The sequence below is a fragment of the Neoarius graeffei genome, chromosome 19 (assembly GCF_027579695.1).
Source record: "Neoarius graeffei isolate fNeoGra1 chromosome 19, fNeoGra1.pri, whole genome shotgun sequence".
In the NCBI taxonomy this organism is placed as follows: Eukaryota; Metazoa; Chordata; class Actinopteri; order Siluriformes; family Ariidae; genus Neoarius; species Neoarius graeffei.
Genome location: NC_083587.1, coordinates 46,983,521 through 47,002,457, shown reverse-complemented (window position 1 = coordinate 47,002,457; position 18,937 = coordinate 46,983,521). Strand labels below are relative to the sequence as shown.

The window sequence follows — 18,937 nt, the reverse complement described above, 5'->3', positions numbered from 1 at the left end:
GGGCGTGTGTGGGCATGTGAGGACACTCCTCCTCACCAATCAGTGCACAGGGGAGTGTCTGCTCACGCCCCCAGCCTCACTCGGCTCGCTTTGGCTCGCTTCAGCCCCACTCCAAAACGGTGCGAGTTTTAGGGGCTAAGCAGGGCTGAAGCGAGCCGAGTCGTGCTGTTTTTTGGTAGTCAAAACGCGAGCCGTGTCGGGCTGAAGTGAACTGAAAAAGGGTAGTGGAAAAGAGCCATAATGGGCCTTTTCCACTACCCTTTTTCAGCTCACTTCAGCCCGACACGGCTCGCGTTTCGAATACCTCAGAGCAACACAACTGAGCTCACTTCAGCCCTACTCAGCACCCAAAACTCGCATGGTTTTGGAGTAGGGTGAAGTGAGCCCAACCGAGCCGGGTGGGGCTAGGGGCGTGAGGAGACACTCCCCTGTGCACTGATTGGTGAGGAGGAGTGTCCTCACATGCCCACACATGCCCCGCGAGCACGCTGGGATCTGTAAACACCGTAAACCCGGAAGAAGAAGAATTACGACGAAGAAGATGATCAGAAAACTAGAAGCCACAGCACCAAGACCAGCAACATGTTTATTGTTTACTATCCGGGTCGTGAGATTACCACTTAAAAGGTCACTGATGTCACTGTTTGCGCCGCCTAAAGACATCACGTGACGTCCACCCACTTTCGCTAACTCCACCCAATGTGTCCACCCACTTCCAGCCAGCACGGTTCAGCACGGTTGTAGTCGAAATGCAACTCCAATAGCCCCACTCAGCTCGACTCAGCCCAACTCAGCACCGCACGGCTCAGCCCACCTCAGCCGTGTTGGTAGTGGAAAAGCCCCTTAACAGAAGCTGGGGTTTAAATAAGTGTCCAAAGTGAAAGCTGGTGTGCGTAGTTAATGTCTCTAAGCTGTCGTGTAGTTTGAGGAGTCAGCGGATACAGCGGTCCCACTGTACAAGCAAAAAATATGATAACTAGCCTTTGCTTGAACAACACATGTTCAGAAACAGGGAGAGAAGTCTCTCAACAGATCTGTGATGCAGCTCGACTCATGCCGTGTTACTAATTAGTTAATGTCTTGGCTTGGGTTTTTCACAACAATGGACTTGCCAGCTCATGAATTATACATTGTATCCGGTCTCACATGGTTGGCCCTCCGGAGCATTCTGGTAAATTCAGTCAGGTGGCAATACACAGTCTCTTCTCATCTCGTTATCTGTAGCCACTTTATCCTGTTCTACAGGGTCGCAGGCAAGCTGGAGCCTATCCCAGCTGACTACGGGCGAAAGGCGGGGTACACCCTGGACACGTCGCCAGATCATCACAGGGCTGACACATAGACACAGACAACCATTCACACTCACATTCACACCTACGGTCAATTTAGAGTCACCAGTTAACCTAACCTGCATGTCTTTGGACTGTGGGGGAAACCGGAGCACCCGGAGGAAACCCACGCGGACACGGGGAGAACATGCAAACTCCGCACAGAAAGGCCCTTGCCGGCCACGGGGCTCGAACCCGGACCTTCTTGCTGTGAGGCGGCAGCGCTAACCACTACACCACTGTGCCGCCCCACAATACACAGTATCTGTCACTTTTCTGTTATGGAAGACTGAGTGGGAATGAAAATTTGTGATCTATTCCGTGTTGTTTTTACCTCATATAGTAATGGATTTCATCTGTGAAGGGGGTCTCTCTGTCTCTCCTTATTTCCTTTTCTGTCTCACTCACTCGAGTAAGATTTTCTAATTAACAAAAACAAACCAACAATTACACTTCAATATACTACCAATTGATCAACCTGTATTAAAAATACCTTTTATCGTGTTTCAGTGTTTTCTCCAGAAAAAAAATTAAAGCCCTAAATTCTGGAATGATAATACACAATTAAGTGCCAACAGCGCGAAGTGAAACTAGGGGGGTCCGGGGGCATGCCCCCCCCCCTCGGAAAATTTTTTTGAAAATAGATGCTCTCAGGTGCGTTTTCAGGGTCTCCGAGGTTTTAGATACATGATTATAGGATAGATTTTACCAGTGTTTCAATGATTTCTGACCTAAATAGTATTAATGTAAACACATTTGAAATTTCACCTTAAAGTTAAACTGTTTTGTTATAGATTACTGAGGTATATGATTGATTGAAAATCTACGGGGATCCCTTAATTATCTCCGTGTAACAAAAATGTGCATGAAAATATGACCAGTGGTTTGCGCCATCTTATGCAATCCAATGATGAGAATCGATCATCATGACCTCCTGTTGATCACAAAGGGATCTGAACCCAAGACCTGCCACCTTAAAATAAGTTGCTGTATTACTATAACTGTAATGATTTAGAATGTTTCGGTTGCAATTACCGTAATATATGTAAAACTAAGATACACTGAAAAGAAAAGTAAGGCAACTGCATATTATGAAGTTTTAAATTTTGGCACTTTATTAAATGGACTAGATTAAGATTAAAACATATTTAAAGGAAAAGAAAACTTAATTCATACATTTAAGTCTGCAGAAAGATTACGTACTTATAAACACATTCATGAAGAGAATTTGTTAAGAGTCAAATGTAGCATAATTGCGAATAATAACCATAAGCATATTTGGCAGTGTGATGTCACTGTGAGCCTTTAACGAAAGAATAATCCGGAGCCTTCTTTTGTTAAATGGATCCCAGTGACATCACGCTGCCAAAAATGCTTATGATTATTATTTGAAATGATGCTATATTTGACACATTTGGACAACTTCAATTCGTGAGAGTGTTTATAAGCACATAATCTTTCTGCAAAACCCAAACTAATGAATTAAGTTTTCTACTCCTTTAAAGCAGATTAATTCTCCTTGGCTTTTGCTTGGCCCAATGTTGGGCAACCCTCTCATAGTCCCACCAACATCCCAGAGTTGAAGCTGTTCTGTACGGAGGAATGGGCTAAAATTCCTCCAAGCCGGTGTGCAGGACTGATCAACAGTTACCGCAAACGTTTAGTTACAGTTATTGCTGCACAAGGGGGTCACACCAGATACTGAAAGCAAAGGTTCACATACTTTTGCCACTCACAGATATGTAATATTGGATCATTTTCCTCAATAAATAAATGACCAAGTATAATATTTTTGTCTCATTTGTTTAACTGGATTCTCTTTATCTACTTTTAGGACTTGTGTGAAAATCTGATGATGTTTTAGGTCATATTTTTGCAGAAATATAGAAAATTCTAAAGGGTTCACAAACTTTCAAGCACCACTGTATTACTTTGACAGAATCAACACAAACATTGGGGAAAAAAGACCGCTTGTTTCACACATATCAATCAATATGTACCGTAAATGGATCTGTTATTTGCTCTCCTATGTATCTAGTTACTTGTGGGTAGGAAATTTAACGTATCGGTATAAATCTAAGCGTGTCGGATTTTAACTAAAGTGACTGAGCGTATCGGCAGGCAGAGCAAGCGTATCAGGCCCGATACGCTAAAACGCTTTGGGGGAAACCATGTGTTTGATATTTTGTTTGTTTCATTATAACTGACCTGGACTGAGCTTCCCAAAAGCATCACATCACATTGAACTCAGCTTCATGATGCTTTTGGCAACTCGATCTAAATTTCTTTTAAATGGGGGAGTAGCTCAGCCCAGATATTTTTTCCACTACAGATGTGTACTGATAAGGGATAGAAGGGGTGTTCACACGGCACATATTTGCATCGATGCTGCACCGATGTATTTTGTTGCGATATATCTTACACCGGTGTAAATTTTGTGGAGCGTTCACACGTCACAAACCTGCTTACTAGAGAGAAGCGTGTTAGCACCGGTGCAGCCCCACTTGCGTTCACACGGCAGTTTTTGCGACCGTGCTATACGATAGTAATAATGCAGAAATGGAATATGCGCATGCGTGAAAATGTACTTCCTTTTCCCGGTTGTCATGGCATCACCAAGCGCCGGGAAAACAACATGGATGAGGACACGCAGTTCTGTTGTTGATGTTCGCCATTTTGGAAGTGCAAAATACCAGGATGCAAATTATGCAATGCCCGTATGTAATCAACTCTCCTCACGCGTAGCGAGTCTACCCCTGTAGCGTTCAGACGTCCCATTTTATATCGGTGCTGCCCCGCAAACTAGCATTTACTCCGGAGTAAATTTCTTAAACCACCTCCCAAGCAGGGTTAGATTTGCACCGGTTTAAGCAGCTTTCAGGGGCTACACCGGGATAACTTTGTACCGTGTGAACGCTCTACCGGGGCAGCCCCGGTGCTACACCGGAGTAAAAGTTGCCGTGTGAACACCCCTAGAAAGGGGGAAAAAACTGATTTTGAATTTTAAAAAAATAGTCAAACAGTCTACTATATGAGTGCATTGATTTACAGGATTAGATCTGATTTGATTTGGAAAGGAAAGCGGTTTAAATCAGTGCTCCCTCTCCAGTTTGTATGTGTATGGAAAGAGAGAGAGAGAGAGAGAGAAAATCTCACTTCCTCACCAGCCTCTATTTATTCTCTCTCTCTCTCTCTCTCGCTCTTCTTGTAAGCCCAAAAACGCAGCTCGTCATGTTTCTAGAAACCAGAGTCCTTTGTCCTGAAGACTTTACCATGGTGGAAAACTTTATTTAAACTGAACTCCGTCATATGGAATCTGTTATGTATTGAATGAATGGTTACTTGTTTTTTTTTTACAGTCTCTTTTACCATATATCGAGATCTTTCATCTGACAGAGGGAGAGTTACACCTCAAGTCTTTGAGATTGGACTCAGTCTGTTCTGTCTCACTTGTTCCTTTCTGTTTTAACAGGAAAATGTCAAAGAAGAAGAAGAAAAGGCAGGACGATTTCCATAAAGTTAAGCTAAAAGTTGGCAAGAAGAAGCCCAAGACGGAAAATTCAACTAACGTCAACTTCAAATCGAGGAGCATTCATTTACCGGATCAGCTGAAACGGGATGACGGTGGACCGACTACACACCGACAGCTCAGTATTAAGGTTCACAGACTGCATACTTTATGTCTTATCTGAGTTCTCCTAACTAGCTGCTCCTTATGGCGATGTTCCGAGAAGGCTACTGTATTAACCAGTATGTCACTGTATAGTCAAGTGTAAAAGTTCAAGCCCATCATGGGTGAGTGTTATATCCGAGCGGATCGGCGATATGAAAGGGTTCTAGAAGGAAAAAACTGAGCAAAGAGTTTAAGGATGGGCGATTATGAAATATCATGTCACGATACTCAATGGCATTTCTACGATACATTCATAAACTACCAGCAATACTGGAGTATTCCATTGAAAAACAGCTTTTTTAAAATTATTTTTAAGAATTTTTTTATTATTATGTAAAGAATAACACACATTCTATCCACATTCACTGGATATGAGCAATCGCGCACTCTGATTGGCTACTCCTATTACTTGGATATCAGCTCATATACCGTGAGTAGAGAAAAACAAAATGGGAGCGTGTTGCTGAACCAACCGAGGACGAAATAAAAACTCGAAAACAAAAACCCCCCAAAAAACGAACAAACAAAAAAAGAAATAAAATATGGAATGAAAGTATTTGATGGTAAGAACCGTTTTTTTCAATAATGATTATTATAGCAGTTTTCACAAATTGCTACTGTCGTTTCGCCTGTTTGTTCGCATCATAAAAGAAAGAAAGAAAGCACAACTTTATTCATCACACACTTGTGAAATTTCCTCTCTGCATTTAAACCATCTGAAGCAGTGAACACACACGTGCACAAACACACGAGCAATGAGCGCACACACGCACAGAGCAGTGGGCAGCCATGCTAACAGCGCCCGGGGAGCAGTTGGGAATTAGGTGTGTTCAGAATTGCGGTGCCAGGTCTTAATTATTTTGACCTTTAAAAGTAGTAAACAGGCACCCTTGTCAGACATAGTGGCTCCCAACTCGTTAGTTGTCAGGGCATGTTACAACATGCCAACTTCAGACACCCTGGCGCCACTGTCCATCACACGCCAACTTCAGACACCCTGGCGCCACTGTCCATCACACTGTGCTGCGTGGACTATATAAGATGCGCACAAACATCGAAGAAAACACAGCACACATCAGACGGGGACTCCATGCAACACCTGCTTCTCATCAGTGAATATTTGGATCCGTTTCTCTCTTTCTCTCTCGGTTTCATTTCTTTCTTGCTTTCTATCTTTCTATCGCGGACGTGTCAGGATCCAACGTCCATCATTTGTGCCGTGTGAGCATTCCGTGCGTCCTTGAATGTAAGTTGTTTATTGTTGCGTAGCTACTGTGTTATGTGTGTACTCGTTATCTGTAACTGTTACATGTAGCGGTAAGGCTAGCGAGTATTTCTTCTCCTTTTCTCTCATCCTGTGTCTGTCTATTTTCTTACGTGTTTGTTCTGTTCTGTTCAGTAGCCATGTAATGATAGCGCTTGTTTTCTCGACCACGGTTTGTTACGGGAGCACATTTCATTATTAGCCATTGCCGTGTTGGGAGTGTAGTGGTGGTATGTACAGTTCATAACCGCGCCACATATTCTAACCTTCTATGCGCAATACAGCGCGGGGCAGCGCTTAAAGGAGCCACGCTCCCCTTCCTTCAGCCGACACACTCTGTGTCTTCATGCGGGTGTGACTCGCTGTAAGCAGTTGCACCACGTACCTTGGTAATGATAGCTGCTGTAGGCAGCTATCCTCATCCCCCGTGTACGTTGTACACATTGTACATATTGTGTACATATCGTGTATATAGTCAGTATCTAGTGTGTTGTGTTATTTATTATGGGGTGTAAGTAGCATTCATTGGGATTTACATTGTTTTACTTATATAGTATTCATCTGTGTGTTTTACATTTGTATTACATTGTATATAATTATTATTCATTTGCGTTAATATATATTTAATGCGATGTGTATTTGTATTTATATCATTGTTATTATTTACATTATTGCTTGTGTGTATATTATTGCTCATGTCTTGTTGTATTTGTATTTTATTCTGTTTTCTAGTAAAACCACGGTTTACACGGTTTCTCGTGAGTGGACATCCATTAATTCCTGTTCTAACCGGACAGCCTGTGTAGCTTGCTGTATACCCGATCCAGTGTCCCCCTTATACAGTCCTTTACCCTGTCCATCACCGGACACCCATTTTTATAAGGTGCCTCGCTCAAGGGCACCTCAGGCCAAGGCCGTCCCATATTAACCTAACCGCAGGTCTTTGGACTGTGGGGGAAACCGGAGCACCCGGAGGAAACCCACGCAGACACTGGGAGAACATGCAAACTCCACACCGAAAGGCCCTCGCCGGCTGCTGGGTTAGAACCCAGAACCTTCTTGCTGTGAGGCGACTGTGCTAACCACTACACCACCGTGCCGTGCTGCCCAAAACGTCCTGATGCTGTTATGCTAAATCTCAGCACTCTTGGAACGCCGATCGACCAATCAAATTAGTGAACCGTAATCAGCTGTTGTATAAATAACACTGAAAAAGAGAATTTTTGTTTCATGTTACAATTTCAAAGACTGAATAAAACTTTTTAACATAATATCAGCTGCTTCCAGTCAGTTTATAATCATTAAAAAATAATAATAATAATTAAAAAAAAGATATCACAGTATCTCAGAAAAGCATCTCAAAACAGTGATATCGATATTACATCATATTGCCCAGCCCTTCCAGCTGTAGCTAATGGAGACCATCTCATCTCATTATCTGTAGCCGCTTTATCCTGTTCTACAGGGTCGCAGGCAAGCTGGAGCCTATCCCAGCTGACTACGGGCGAAAGGCGGGGTACACCCTGGACAAGTCGCCAGGTCATCACAGGGCTGACACATAGACACAGACAACCATTCACACTCACATTCACACCTACGGTCAATTTAGAGTCACCAGTTAACCTAACCTGCATGTCTTTGGACTGTGGGGGAAACCGGAGCACCCGGAGGAAACCCACGCGGACACGGGGAGAACATGCAAACTCCGCACAGAAAGGCCCTCGCCGGCCACGGGGCTCGAACCCGGACCTTCTTGCTGTGAGGCGACAGCGCTAACCACTACACCACCGTGCCGCCCCCATTGGAGAACATTTCTGTGGCATTCAGAATGGTAGATGCGACAAGTAGCTTGTGTCAGTTATAGATTGTCTCTAATAAAATAATACACCGATTAGTGTGAAAATGAATTGTTTACGTGCTAGTAGTAGTGTTAGTAACTTCACTGATGGATTAGCAAAGCAAACTAACCGTAGTAACTATGGACACTCACAAGAGCAGCTTTATTTTTCTTTGCAGTGTCGCAAGACACATTTAATAAGAGGTCGTAACTCTGATTCCAAAAAAATTGGGATGCTGTCCCAGATATTTAATGTGGCGGCACGGTGGTGTAGTGGTTAGTACTGTCGCCTCACAGCAAGAGGTTTCTGGGTTTGAGTCCAGTGGCCGATGGGGGCAGTGTGGAGTTTGCATGTTCTCCCCGTGTCTGTGTGGGTTTCCTCTGGGTGCTCCCGTTTCCCCTACAGTCCAAAGACATGCAGGTTAGGTTAACTGGTGGCTCCAAATTGAATGTAGGTGTGAGTATGAATGGTTGTTTGTCTCTGTGTCGGCCCTGCGATGACCTGGCGATTTGTCCCCCACCTCTTGCCCATAGTCAGCTGGGATAGACTCCAGCTTGCCCACGACCCTGCAGAGGATAAGTGGTTATGGATGATGGATGGATGTTTAATGTTCAAGCTGATAAACTTGGTTATTTTTTGTAAATATACACTCATTCTGAATTTGATGCTTGCGACATATTCTAAAAAAGACGAGACGGGGCATGTTTCGCCTTTTCTTTTAACAACACTCTAAGCGTTCAGGAATTGAGGACTGTTGAAGTTCTGAAGATGAAATTCTTTCCCATTCTTGCTTGATATACAACTTCAGTTGCTGGACAATCCGGCGTCTCTGTTGTTGTATTTTGTGCTTCATAATGCAGTACACATTTTCAATGGGAGGTAGGCAGGCCAGTTTAGCACCTGCACTCTTTTACTATGAAGCCACGCTGTTGTAATACGTGCAGAATGTGGCTTGGCATTGTCTTGCTGGAATAAACAGGGACGTCCCTAAAAAAGACATCGTCTGGATGGCAGCATATGTTGCTCCAAAACCTGTTTCGGCATTAATGGTCATATCATCAGTTGACTCAGTTCCAGAATCTAGTGATCCTATTCTTTTGTTCCTTTGTGTCTTTCTCCCAGGATCTACTGTCCCAACTGCACCATTACAGCAGCACCGTGAAGCAGGGTGCTCTCGTAGGCCTTCGCGAGCTGCTCTCAGCTCATCCATCCTTGCTCGAGCAGCACGCGTCAGTCGTGCTCGCCGAAGTTGCTGCACTCTTCACCGATAAAGACGGCACTGTGCGGGCAGCCAGTTCACGTCTCCTGCGCTTAGTGGCGCAGTGCATGCCACCCGAGCGCGTGGCTCCCTTCTTCCCTCTGCTTGGCGCACACCTCTCCTGCGCCATGACCCACGTCTCAACTGGCATCCAGGAGGACGCGCTGCGGGTGCTGGACGTGCTGCTTGAGCACTATCCCGCTCTGCTAGCACAGAGACACACCGTGCTGCTGTCAAACTTCCTTGAGCTCATCTCGCAGAGGCGAATGACTGGCGCGGACAGGGGGAGATCCAGTGGAGATCGGGCGGAGAAAGGAAGCTACGCGCTTTCTATAAGCACTAGCCGATCTGTTACAGCACAGCAATGGAGACTCACTGTCCTGCTCAGGTACTGAAATCAATGCTTTTTTTTTTTTCTTCCTGCTGTCTTTACTTCAGTCATTGACTTCTATAACATTTCTATCAAATATCACGTTTGTACGTTTTTGTAAAGTGCGTATTAATTTTTTCTGTGTTTAGATTGGGTCGGTTTCTTCAGGCAGTAGTAGAGGAGAGGCCTACAGAAGATGGTGTAGTGTATGGAAGTGGCTTCGGGATGTGGAGCGGAGAGAAAGGGATGGTCACACCTGTAGAAACCAGCTGGGAGGAGCAACTAATCAATAAAGAGAGCATTCAAGTGTTTGAAAATTCTGGAGCAAAGCCCACGCCACACTCCACCTATCGGCTAAGGTATGCTGTGTTTTAATGGAAATGCAGGCGTTATGTACTATTTGTAATGTAGTTTATTGGTAGTTAGTTTGTACGGTTTTGTATTTCTTCCTGCTTGCTAATTTTTACGAATAAAAACGTGTGGTTAGAGATTTAATCATCCAGAAATGATAGCCTTAAAAGACCGGTAAAAGAGCGTTTCTTTCATTTCAGGCTATTGAGGATATTGAGCTGATATCCTAGTAGTAGAGTAGTCTGGTTAACACCAGACCATATCACAAGTGAAATATGGTCTGGAATCCGCCTATTGAATTTCTCGTAGGGGAGGTGTGGTTTACGATTGTCAACGGCCGTTTATTGGACGTTGCGAATGTCTATCATTTGGCGTATACGTAGCCCATGGCCAATCATGGCAGTTGTACCCGGTGACGTAGTTAGAGCGACGAAGAGGCAAAGAAGAGAAGGAAAGAGAAGTCAAAACAAAAATAGGAAAACAATGGCACCGAACGATTACTGCCGTTTGTGCAAGACAAATATGAGAGAAGCTGGACCCTCCGTATTTGGACATCCGTAAACGGTCCCAAATAAACTACAAGCTTCCGTTTGTCGAGTAGTATGTGTCACCGTCTTTCCACCCCTCCCCACTCTCTGATTGGCTCCCTAACTCAGGCGAGCCTTTAGACCATAGTTTCCATGCTGTCTTTTCAGATCGGAACGATTGTGCAAAGCAGCATGGGATTTCCCAAGCTAGTAGTAGAGTAGCCAATCGGAGCATGCGATCGCTCGTATCCAGTGAATGTGGATAGAATAATGGCAGATATTCTAGTTGCTAAAGCAAAATGTGGAAGGCATAGGTGGCAATGTTACCCCCTTTTTGACCAACAGCGAGTGGGTTCTTGAACCGGTTCTGTTCATTCAGGATTTTTTGAACTTTGGTGCCAGCTTGTAAACCGGCCCTCGTTTTCACCAGTTTTGAAAGGACTGGTTGTAATCAAAGAAGCGTCATTAATAGAGGGTGTTGCACAATGCACAACAGAAGTAAACAGTATTAGTAAGATTGCAGAGTGCATTGCTTACCTGTACACTTTTGTTCTGTTATTGCAGATGTACACTACCGTTCAAAAGTTTGGGGTCACTTTGAAATGTCCTTATTTTTGAAAGAAAAGCACTGTTCTTTTCAATGAAGATCACTTTAAACTAATCAGAAATGCACTCTATACATTGCTAATGTGGTAAATGACTATTCTAGCTGCAAATGTCTGGTTTTTGGTGCAATATCTCCATAGGTGTATAGAGGCCCATTTCCAGCAACTCTCACTCCAGTGTTCTAATGGTACAATGTGTTTGCTCATTGCCTCAGAAGGCTAATGGATGATTAGAAAACCCTTGTACAATCATGTTAGCACAGCTGAAAACAGTTGAGCTCTTTAGAGAAGCTATAAAACTGACCTTCCTTTGAGCAGATTGAGTTTCTGGAGCATCACATTTGTGGGGTCGATTAAATGCTCAAAATGGCCAGAAAAATGTCTTGACTATATTTTCGATTCATTTTACAACTTCTCATCTCATTATCTGTAGCCGCTTTATCCTGTTCTACAGGGTCGCAGGCAAGCTGGAGCCTATCCCAGCTGACTACGGGCGAAAGGTGGGGTACACCCTGGACAAGTCGCCAGGTCATCACAGGGCTGACACATAGACACAGACAACCATTCGCACTCACATTCACACCTACGGTCAATTTAGAGTCACCAGTTAACCTAACCTGCATGTCTTTGGACTGTGGGGGAAACCGGAGCACCCGGAGGAAACCCACGCGGACACGGGAGAACATGCAAACTCCGCACAGAAAGGCCCTTGCCGGCCACGGGGCACGAACCCGGACCTTCTTGCTGTGAGGCGACAGCGCTAACCACTACACCACCGTGCCGCCCATTTTACAACTTATGGTGGTAAATAAAAGTGTGACTTTTCATGGAAAACACAAAATTGTCTGGGTGACCCCAAACTTTTGAACGGTAGTGTATATATTTTTTTTCAGTTCATCTTTTTCTGAAGATGTATCCTTTTCCGTTGTGTTCTCCGTTGCTGTGCTCCACTACCTCTCCAAACTAATGACACGCCCACTGATGTCATCACGATTCGCGCTGCAAAAACCAACATTGAGGGGGAAAATGTATTGTAGTTTATAGTAATCATATATCCACTACAATTACATGGAAATCTGTTGGGGTTTTATGGTTCTGTAGTAGAACCTGAACTAGTGTTATTTCATCCTAATACGTTGTTATGAATTTACTTTATTTTAATGCGTTTATAACCACTGATGATTCACAAGTGGCTTTGGGTATGATTGCACCATTATTCTGCCCATATTCAGTCAATTAAAAGGAAAAAATTCGTGAATAAGCCAGTTGGGTTTCAGTGTTTTGAAGTGCATCTGTGTTTGACTCGTTCTGCTCTAGGCTGGATATGGAGCCTGGAGCTGGAGGGAGTGAGGACCTGTGTTCAGCAGAAACAGTGCAGGGTTTTGCAGATACACTGGTGCCTCTGCTCCTGGAGGTGTGGGTGGAGGCCATGGGTGGAGGACGAGCTCAGACAGACAGCGGACACCTGCTCTCAGAGGAAGCCATGGCACTCATGTTCCAGATCCTTACGATACTGCAGCTTCTGAGACGTCTTGTACCTCAGAAAGACCAACAGGACATGCTGGTGTGTCCACATGCACGCGCACACACCACCACTGTAATACTGCCATGCATTACTAAGTCAGACTAGAACATAATAAAGATGTAGCCAATCAAAATGAATAGGATAATGTGTTTGAAAGAAATATATACACAGTACTGTGCAAAAGTCTTAGGCACCCGTGTTTTTTTTTTTTTTTTAATACAAACTTTGTTATAGATTTCTGTTTTATGACTTCTACATTACCGAGTCGGTACAAAAACATTTTAGAGTCCAAACGTTCGTTTTCCAGCACAAAATTAAATGTTAGAGAAAAAAAGTTTGTATCTGAGCAGCATATTACACAAGAGAGCACTTTTCAGATTAAAAAAGAAAACATCATAAAGGGTCTCATCTCATCTCATCATCTCTAGCCGCTTTATCCTTCTACAGGGTCGCAGGCAAGCTGGAGCCTATCCCAGCTGACTACAGGCGAAAGGCGGGGTACACCCTGGACAAGTCGCCAGGTCATCACAGGGCTGACACATAGACACAGACAACCATTCACACTCACATTCACACCTACGGTCAATTTAGAGTCACCAGTTAACCTAACCTGCATGTCTTTGGACTGTGGGGGAAACCGGAGCACCCGGAGGAAACCCACGCGGACACGGGGAGAACATGCAAACTCCGCATAGAAAGGCCCTCGCCGGCCCCGGGGCTCGAACCCAGGACCTTCTTGCTGTGAGGTGACAGCGCTAACCACTACACCACCGTGCCACACCATAATAAAGGGTTTTGGTGCAAAATGAAGAAGCGAGTGTGACAGTCAAAGTGTCCAGAAGAACTGTGGCTGGTTCTGGAAGATGCTCAGTAAAACCTACAGCTCATTAACTTATAAAACTGCACTCACTGTACCTGAGACTACTATTTATTTTTTTTTTTTTAAAGCAAAGGGTCGTCTCACACCAAATATCGACTTAATTTTATTTATTATGGCTTACTGATTACTGTTTATAGTATATTTTTAATGTTGAAACATTTCATTATTTTTGAAGCCATTTTTGGTCGACAGCATTTCTTTACATGTGCTTAAGACTTTTGCACAGTAGTGTGTGTGAGAGACACACTCTGATACAAATAACTCTAATATTTGTATACATGAGCAGCCGGGGCGGCACGGTGGTGTAGTGGTTAGCGCTGTCGCCTCACAGCAAGAAGGTCTGGGTTCGAGCCCCGTGGCCGGCGAGGGCCTTTCTGTGTGGAGTTTGCATGTTCTCCCCGTGTCCGCGTGGGTTTCCTCCGGGTGCTCCGGTTTCCCCCACAGTCCAAAGACATGCAGGTTAGGTTAACTGGTGACTCTAAATTGAGCGTAGGTGTGAATGTGAGTGTGAATGGTTGTCTGTGTCTATGTGTCAGCCCTGTGATGACCTGGCGACTTGTCCAGGGTGTACCCCGCCTTTCAGGGTGAATTTGTTATTAGTATAGGTAATTATATGGGGCCGAGTAAAATTAAGGATTAATTTCAATTTCAAAACTTTGAAATCACAAGTGAAATTGATCCTTAATTTTACGAGGAACCATACGATTACTTGTTTATAATATACAGGGCCAAATTCATACTTCGGAAGCCATTCAAGTTCACAACATTTTGTCATTCACGTTTTCTGAACCAATCAGGGCGCGAGACTATCTTGCACGTTTGAATCGGTTTCTAAAGCGTTCCTTGTTTTCGCAAATCTCTCGCTTTTCCCTCGAGGACTTTTCGTGATTCTTGAAAAGTAACATCTTTCAGGATTGATCCCGGATATTTCTCTTGTCTCAGATGCCGATCCAATGCTGCCTGCATTATTTTAAGAGAGTCTGCTTCGTAGTTTTCCCCATTTTCTTTCCTCACTTCTGCATAAAACTGCGATAGCACCTTGTCTAACTCACAGCATTCATATGCCACTAGAGAGTCGTTTATTTGTCTTTCTGCAGCCCATTTCTTAAACACGGAAAGCCAAAAATTCATACTTTTTTGATATTTTCATTTTCGCTTGCAGCTTTCAATTGGTTTATCATTTCTTCGTCAAATATAGCGAAACGCGGCATTGCCGAGTCAGCAGAGTCAGCCATTTTGTTGACAAAATTTGCTAATTTTTGTAACCGTAACCAAGCAATGAACTAGCCAATAGCATTTCAGAAATATGGCCCCGTATTAAGGAAAAAAGCCCTCCTTGATTGACCAATCAGAATTGAGTAATTTGGCCTTATGTATTATAATAATAATAATAGCTGCATGAGTGTTATTAAAGCTAGGGTAGGGTTTTTTTTTTTGTTGTTGTTGTTTTTAAATAATTTTTTTTTTATGTTTCTTGAAATTCTCTTCATATTCCAACAGCAGTGACCCAATCAAAAGCTCTGACAATTTAAAAAAAAATCCACAGGCTTCATCATTTAATTTGGTCTGAATGAAATGATTGGATGGCCGACCTGCCTGTCTGCCTGTGTGCACTCTACCTGTACACTCGTTGCACATGTCTTTAACCAGGCTAGGCAGACCTTTTATATTTCAGAAATATCGCTGTGATGAGTGCTAACAATAGCCATGTTCATTGTTTACATTCGTTATGATAATTTTAGGTGTTTTTGGACATCAGGTAGTTGGATATGACAGAGATGCACTACACTCCTCTTCCTAACGCTCTGTTACCCCTTTTCCACCAAATCAGTTCCAGGGCTGGTTCGGGGTAGTCTGGCTAACGCGACAAAGCTCTACGAGCTATTGGTCTGGCCAAGATATTAAGCCCAACCGTTTCCCAGAGCCCGTGGTTGACCCGCCTCCCTGAAATGCGTCAGTTTGCTACTGGTCGAAGCCAGAAAAGGCTGTGACGAAGCTTAAACCAATCACATCACTCTTTCCTCTGACGTATGCGACGCGACAGGGCTAACTGGTAGATTAAACTCTTACCGAAGCCGGTCGGGAGCAAGGCGAAAACGTCCTTCCTTTCAATAAATACCTCCAGGGCTGCTCTTTGCTCCGTTTTCAATGAGAACTTCCCGTTGAATGCTTTCAATACAGCATCTATGCGTAATAGATGCGGAAGCGTGAATGAAGCGCTTCCGGCATAGATTCTGTAAACAATCTATGGCTTCCGGTCGCAGTTCTACTACGTCACTGCCTTGAACACGCCTCTACCCAGGGCCGTTGGAGATGCTCAAAGTTGATTGGTTCCCGATTTTTCGGGAGCTTGGAAGAGCTGTAGATAGCTTGCCTGGCCAGACTAAGCTCGCAACAGGCCCTCGTGTTGCGTCACGCTTAGGATGGGCGGGCCCAGGCTAGGTTAGGGGCTGGTGCTGGTTCACAACTCGTTCAACTTGCGAGCCAGCTGAGAACCAGTTTGCTTTTCCATCACTCGCAGTGCTAAGAGAAGACACGTCATTACGTCGTTGTATACGTCAGTTACGTCGCTACGTTTGCATAAACCTTGGCGCAAATATCGAAGCAAAAACAACGCGGAAGAAGCAGCAGCAACAACAATAATAATAATGGACGACTTCGCGTTTGTACAGCTGCTGCTTCTCGTCCCTTAAAAATGGCGATCTTTCACAGTCTTGTTATTGTTGTTGGTCTTAACAACTCCCCCACCACCACCACCACCACCACTGACGTAAGCGGTTCTTTCCTCTGGCCCAGCAGAGAGTTGGTGCTAGCCTGGAACCGGTTTTTCTGGCCCCAGAGCCAGTTCTTTGTCAGTGGAAACAGAAAACCCGGTTCCAAACTAAGCACTGGCCCCGAACCAGCCCTGGAACTGCTTTGGTGGAAAAGGGGCATCTGTCAGGACTCATCCTCTAGCAGTAGTCAGGCAGTACGTGTTCATGTGCTTGGGAGGAGTGGCTTTCAAGGTCGGGTGGGATTTTTGTTGTTGTTGTTTCAAAATTTAGCCTACTCTTGCTGGTTTCTCCAAAATGACCCCCCCCTAGCTTTAACATAAACATTCCCACATACATCTCTAGCTGAAATCAGTTATGAACTGGAGTGATGTAGCTGAGGTTGAAGAACTGTCAGAGCCAGACTTCACACACTTGATCACAGTGCTGCCATTTTATTTAGCACGGTCCCTGTCGTGCCCTCCCCCCCCCCCCCCCCCTTACTTTTTTTTTTTTTTGTGTGTGTATAATGGTACGGTTCCTATTTAATAATTTTTAAAAAAATGCGCACAAAATGAATAAAATGTTCTTACAGTTTTGGCCACACTTTGGGTTTAAAACCAAATACAGTGTTAAACAGATACAGATAGTGGCAGTGTGTTACACCCTGAGAACACGTGTATAATTTATGTGTCGCAATTAAAAGTAGATGGCCTTTCGAGTTCATAAAACTGGTGAAATTTAGTTCCCTCTGAAATTTGGTCATTGTGATTTATACTTTTATTTCTGTAATATCTAAAAACAAAAAAAAAAGCCCAGGCCATTCTGTGGCTGGGAAGATATTTAACTTGAGGGGATTCCCGAGCAAATAATGTGCTTGAAATCGCTCACTTCGCTCAGTCAAGCAGACAGAAGTCCGTGTGTGCATGCGCAGGTTTACCTTTTGGCGGCGGCGTTGTCTTCTTTTGGGTTTTACGGCAGCCGGCATCCAGTGTTGCATTACTGCTATCTACAGGTTTACCTTGACCGTGCACTGACAGTTCCATCATTCTGTCGCTAAACGAACAGCTGATCACACCGAGGTGCTCGCTGACCGCCGATATTTAGTTTGGTCCTGTGTTTCCTTTCCTTCGCATATAACATAACGTCTTTTCTTCTCGCTTTCCGTTTCTGTAGTTGGTCTTTCACGTTTCATTCACGTCCTCAATTTTTCTCTCCTGTTTCAAATTTGTATCCCACAATACCTTGTGCGAACAGGGAAAGCCCACCACGTCATGCATGACGTAGTATCTTGTATTGGGTCATGGTGAAGCAAGGAAAAATAGCGGAGAATTTAGGGCCACGTAGCCTTAAATGCATTAATTGTTCTATTTAAAAAAATGAATAAAATTGGAAGTCTGTGATTCGAATTCTGTAGCTTTCGGTCCACTAAACAAAAATAATTGGGTGTCGGGGAAAATTATTTTTGTGACCTAAACTTGAAAAATCTGAAAGGCAGTCTACCTTTAAATTATATTGTGTATATCCACCTTTTAAACAGAGCAGATAACAAGGAATCTGCCCGGGCAAATTCCCGGAACAGTCTGAAAATGCATCTTTACATAATGATGATTCCCGTGCCCTATTGTTCATGTACCTGAATCAGTGCAGTTGTTCTGTTTCTTGTGTTTTTTGTAGAACATTCATTTACAGAATTGACTTAAAGTCTGGTAAAATAAAATGCTTTAATGAACATTGGAGCTTGTTGTTCAGTATGGGACAGAATGCCTCCCAAAATACTATTTACCACACAGGCTCCTCTCAAAGGAAACATTACATTTTGTCATTTTGTTGAATGTTTAATAACTGAACGTTTGTCTCTTGTGTTGTGTTTTGTAGGATTCCTGGTTTCGAACTTCTTACCTGAGCGAGTTCAAGCAGCATTTCATGAAGAATTTCCCCTACGGACAGCTCGAGGTGGCTAGACACAAGAAAAAAATAGATGGGAAGAGGTGTGTGTTGTGTTTTGGACTTTCACTGTCTTGATTGAAATCTATAAAAGGTCTAAATACAGCTTGATTTTTCAAGTTCCTCGCTAGTTATCTCCGAAATCAGAGTGAAGTCTTTTCACATCATGTATAAGGAAATGCATGATGTGTATGATGTGGTCTTGTCCTGTCGTAGCCCATCTGGCTTAAGGTTCGATGTTTTGTGCATTCTGAGATGCTTTTCTGCTCACCACGGTTGTAAAAAGTTACTGTAAGCTTCCTGTTGGCTAGAATCACTCTGACCATTCTTCTCTGAGCCTGGATGTATGTTTGTTTGTTAGCTAGTGAAAACGTGTGTGTGTGTGTGTGTATATATTAGTGCTGTCAAAAGTGTCACGTTATTAACGCGTTAACTTGACTCAATTTTAACGGCGATAATTTTTTTTATCGCGAGATTAACGCTCTGTGACATGATGTAGGTTTTTCATAAGCTTTTGAAACTGCCAGGAACTTGGAACAGAGACTTTGCTTAGAAAAACGATAGCAGCCCTGCGCCCTGCACAGCCGGAGTCCTCTGCCCTCCCCCGAAGAACCACGGTGC

At 43.7% G+C, this 18,937-nt stretch overlaps 1 protein-coding gene across 2 annotated transcripts in view; it reads left to right on the top strand.

Annotated features, from left to right (window-relative positions):
• Positions 1-18,937, top strand: part of tex10 (testis expressed 10) — an 85,416-nt gene that overhangs the window by 1,123 nt on the left and 65,356 nt on the right. For both annotated transcript variants that reach the window (XM_060900180.1, XM_060900181.1), the window contains exons 2-6: positions 4,801-4,987; positions 9,226-9,749; positions 9,881-10,090; positions 12,532-12,778; positions 18,248-18,360. In XM_060900180.1, the coding sequence (XP_060756163.1) occupies positions 4,801-4,987; positions 9,226-9,749; positions 9,881-10,090; positions 12,532-12,778; positions 18,248-18,360 (1,281 nt within the window). The remainder of the gene's footprint in view (positions 1-4,800; positions 4,988-9,225; positions 9,750-9,880; positions 10,091-12,531; positions 12,779-18,247; positions 18,361-18,937) is intronic.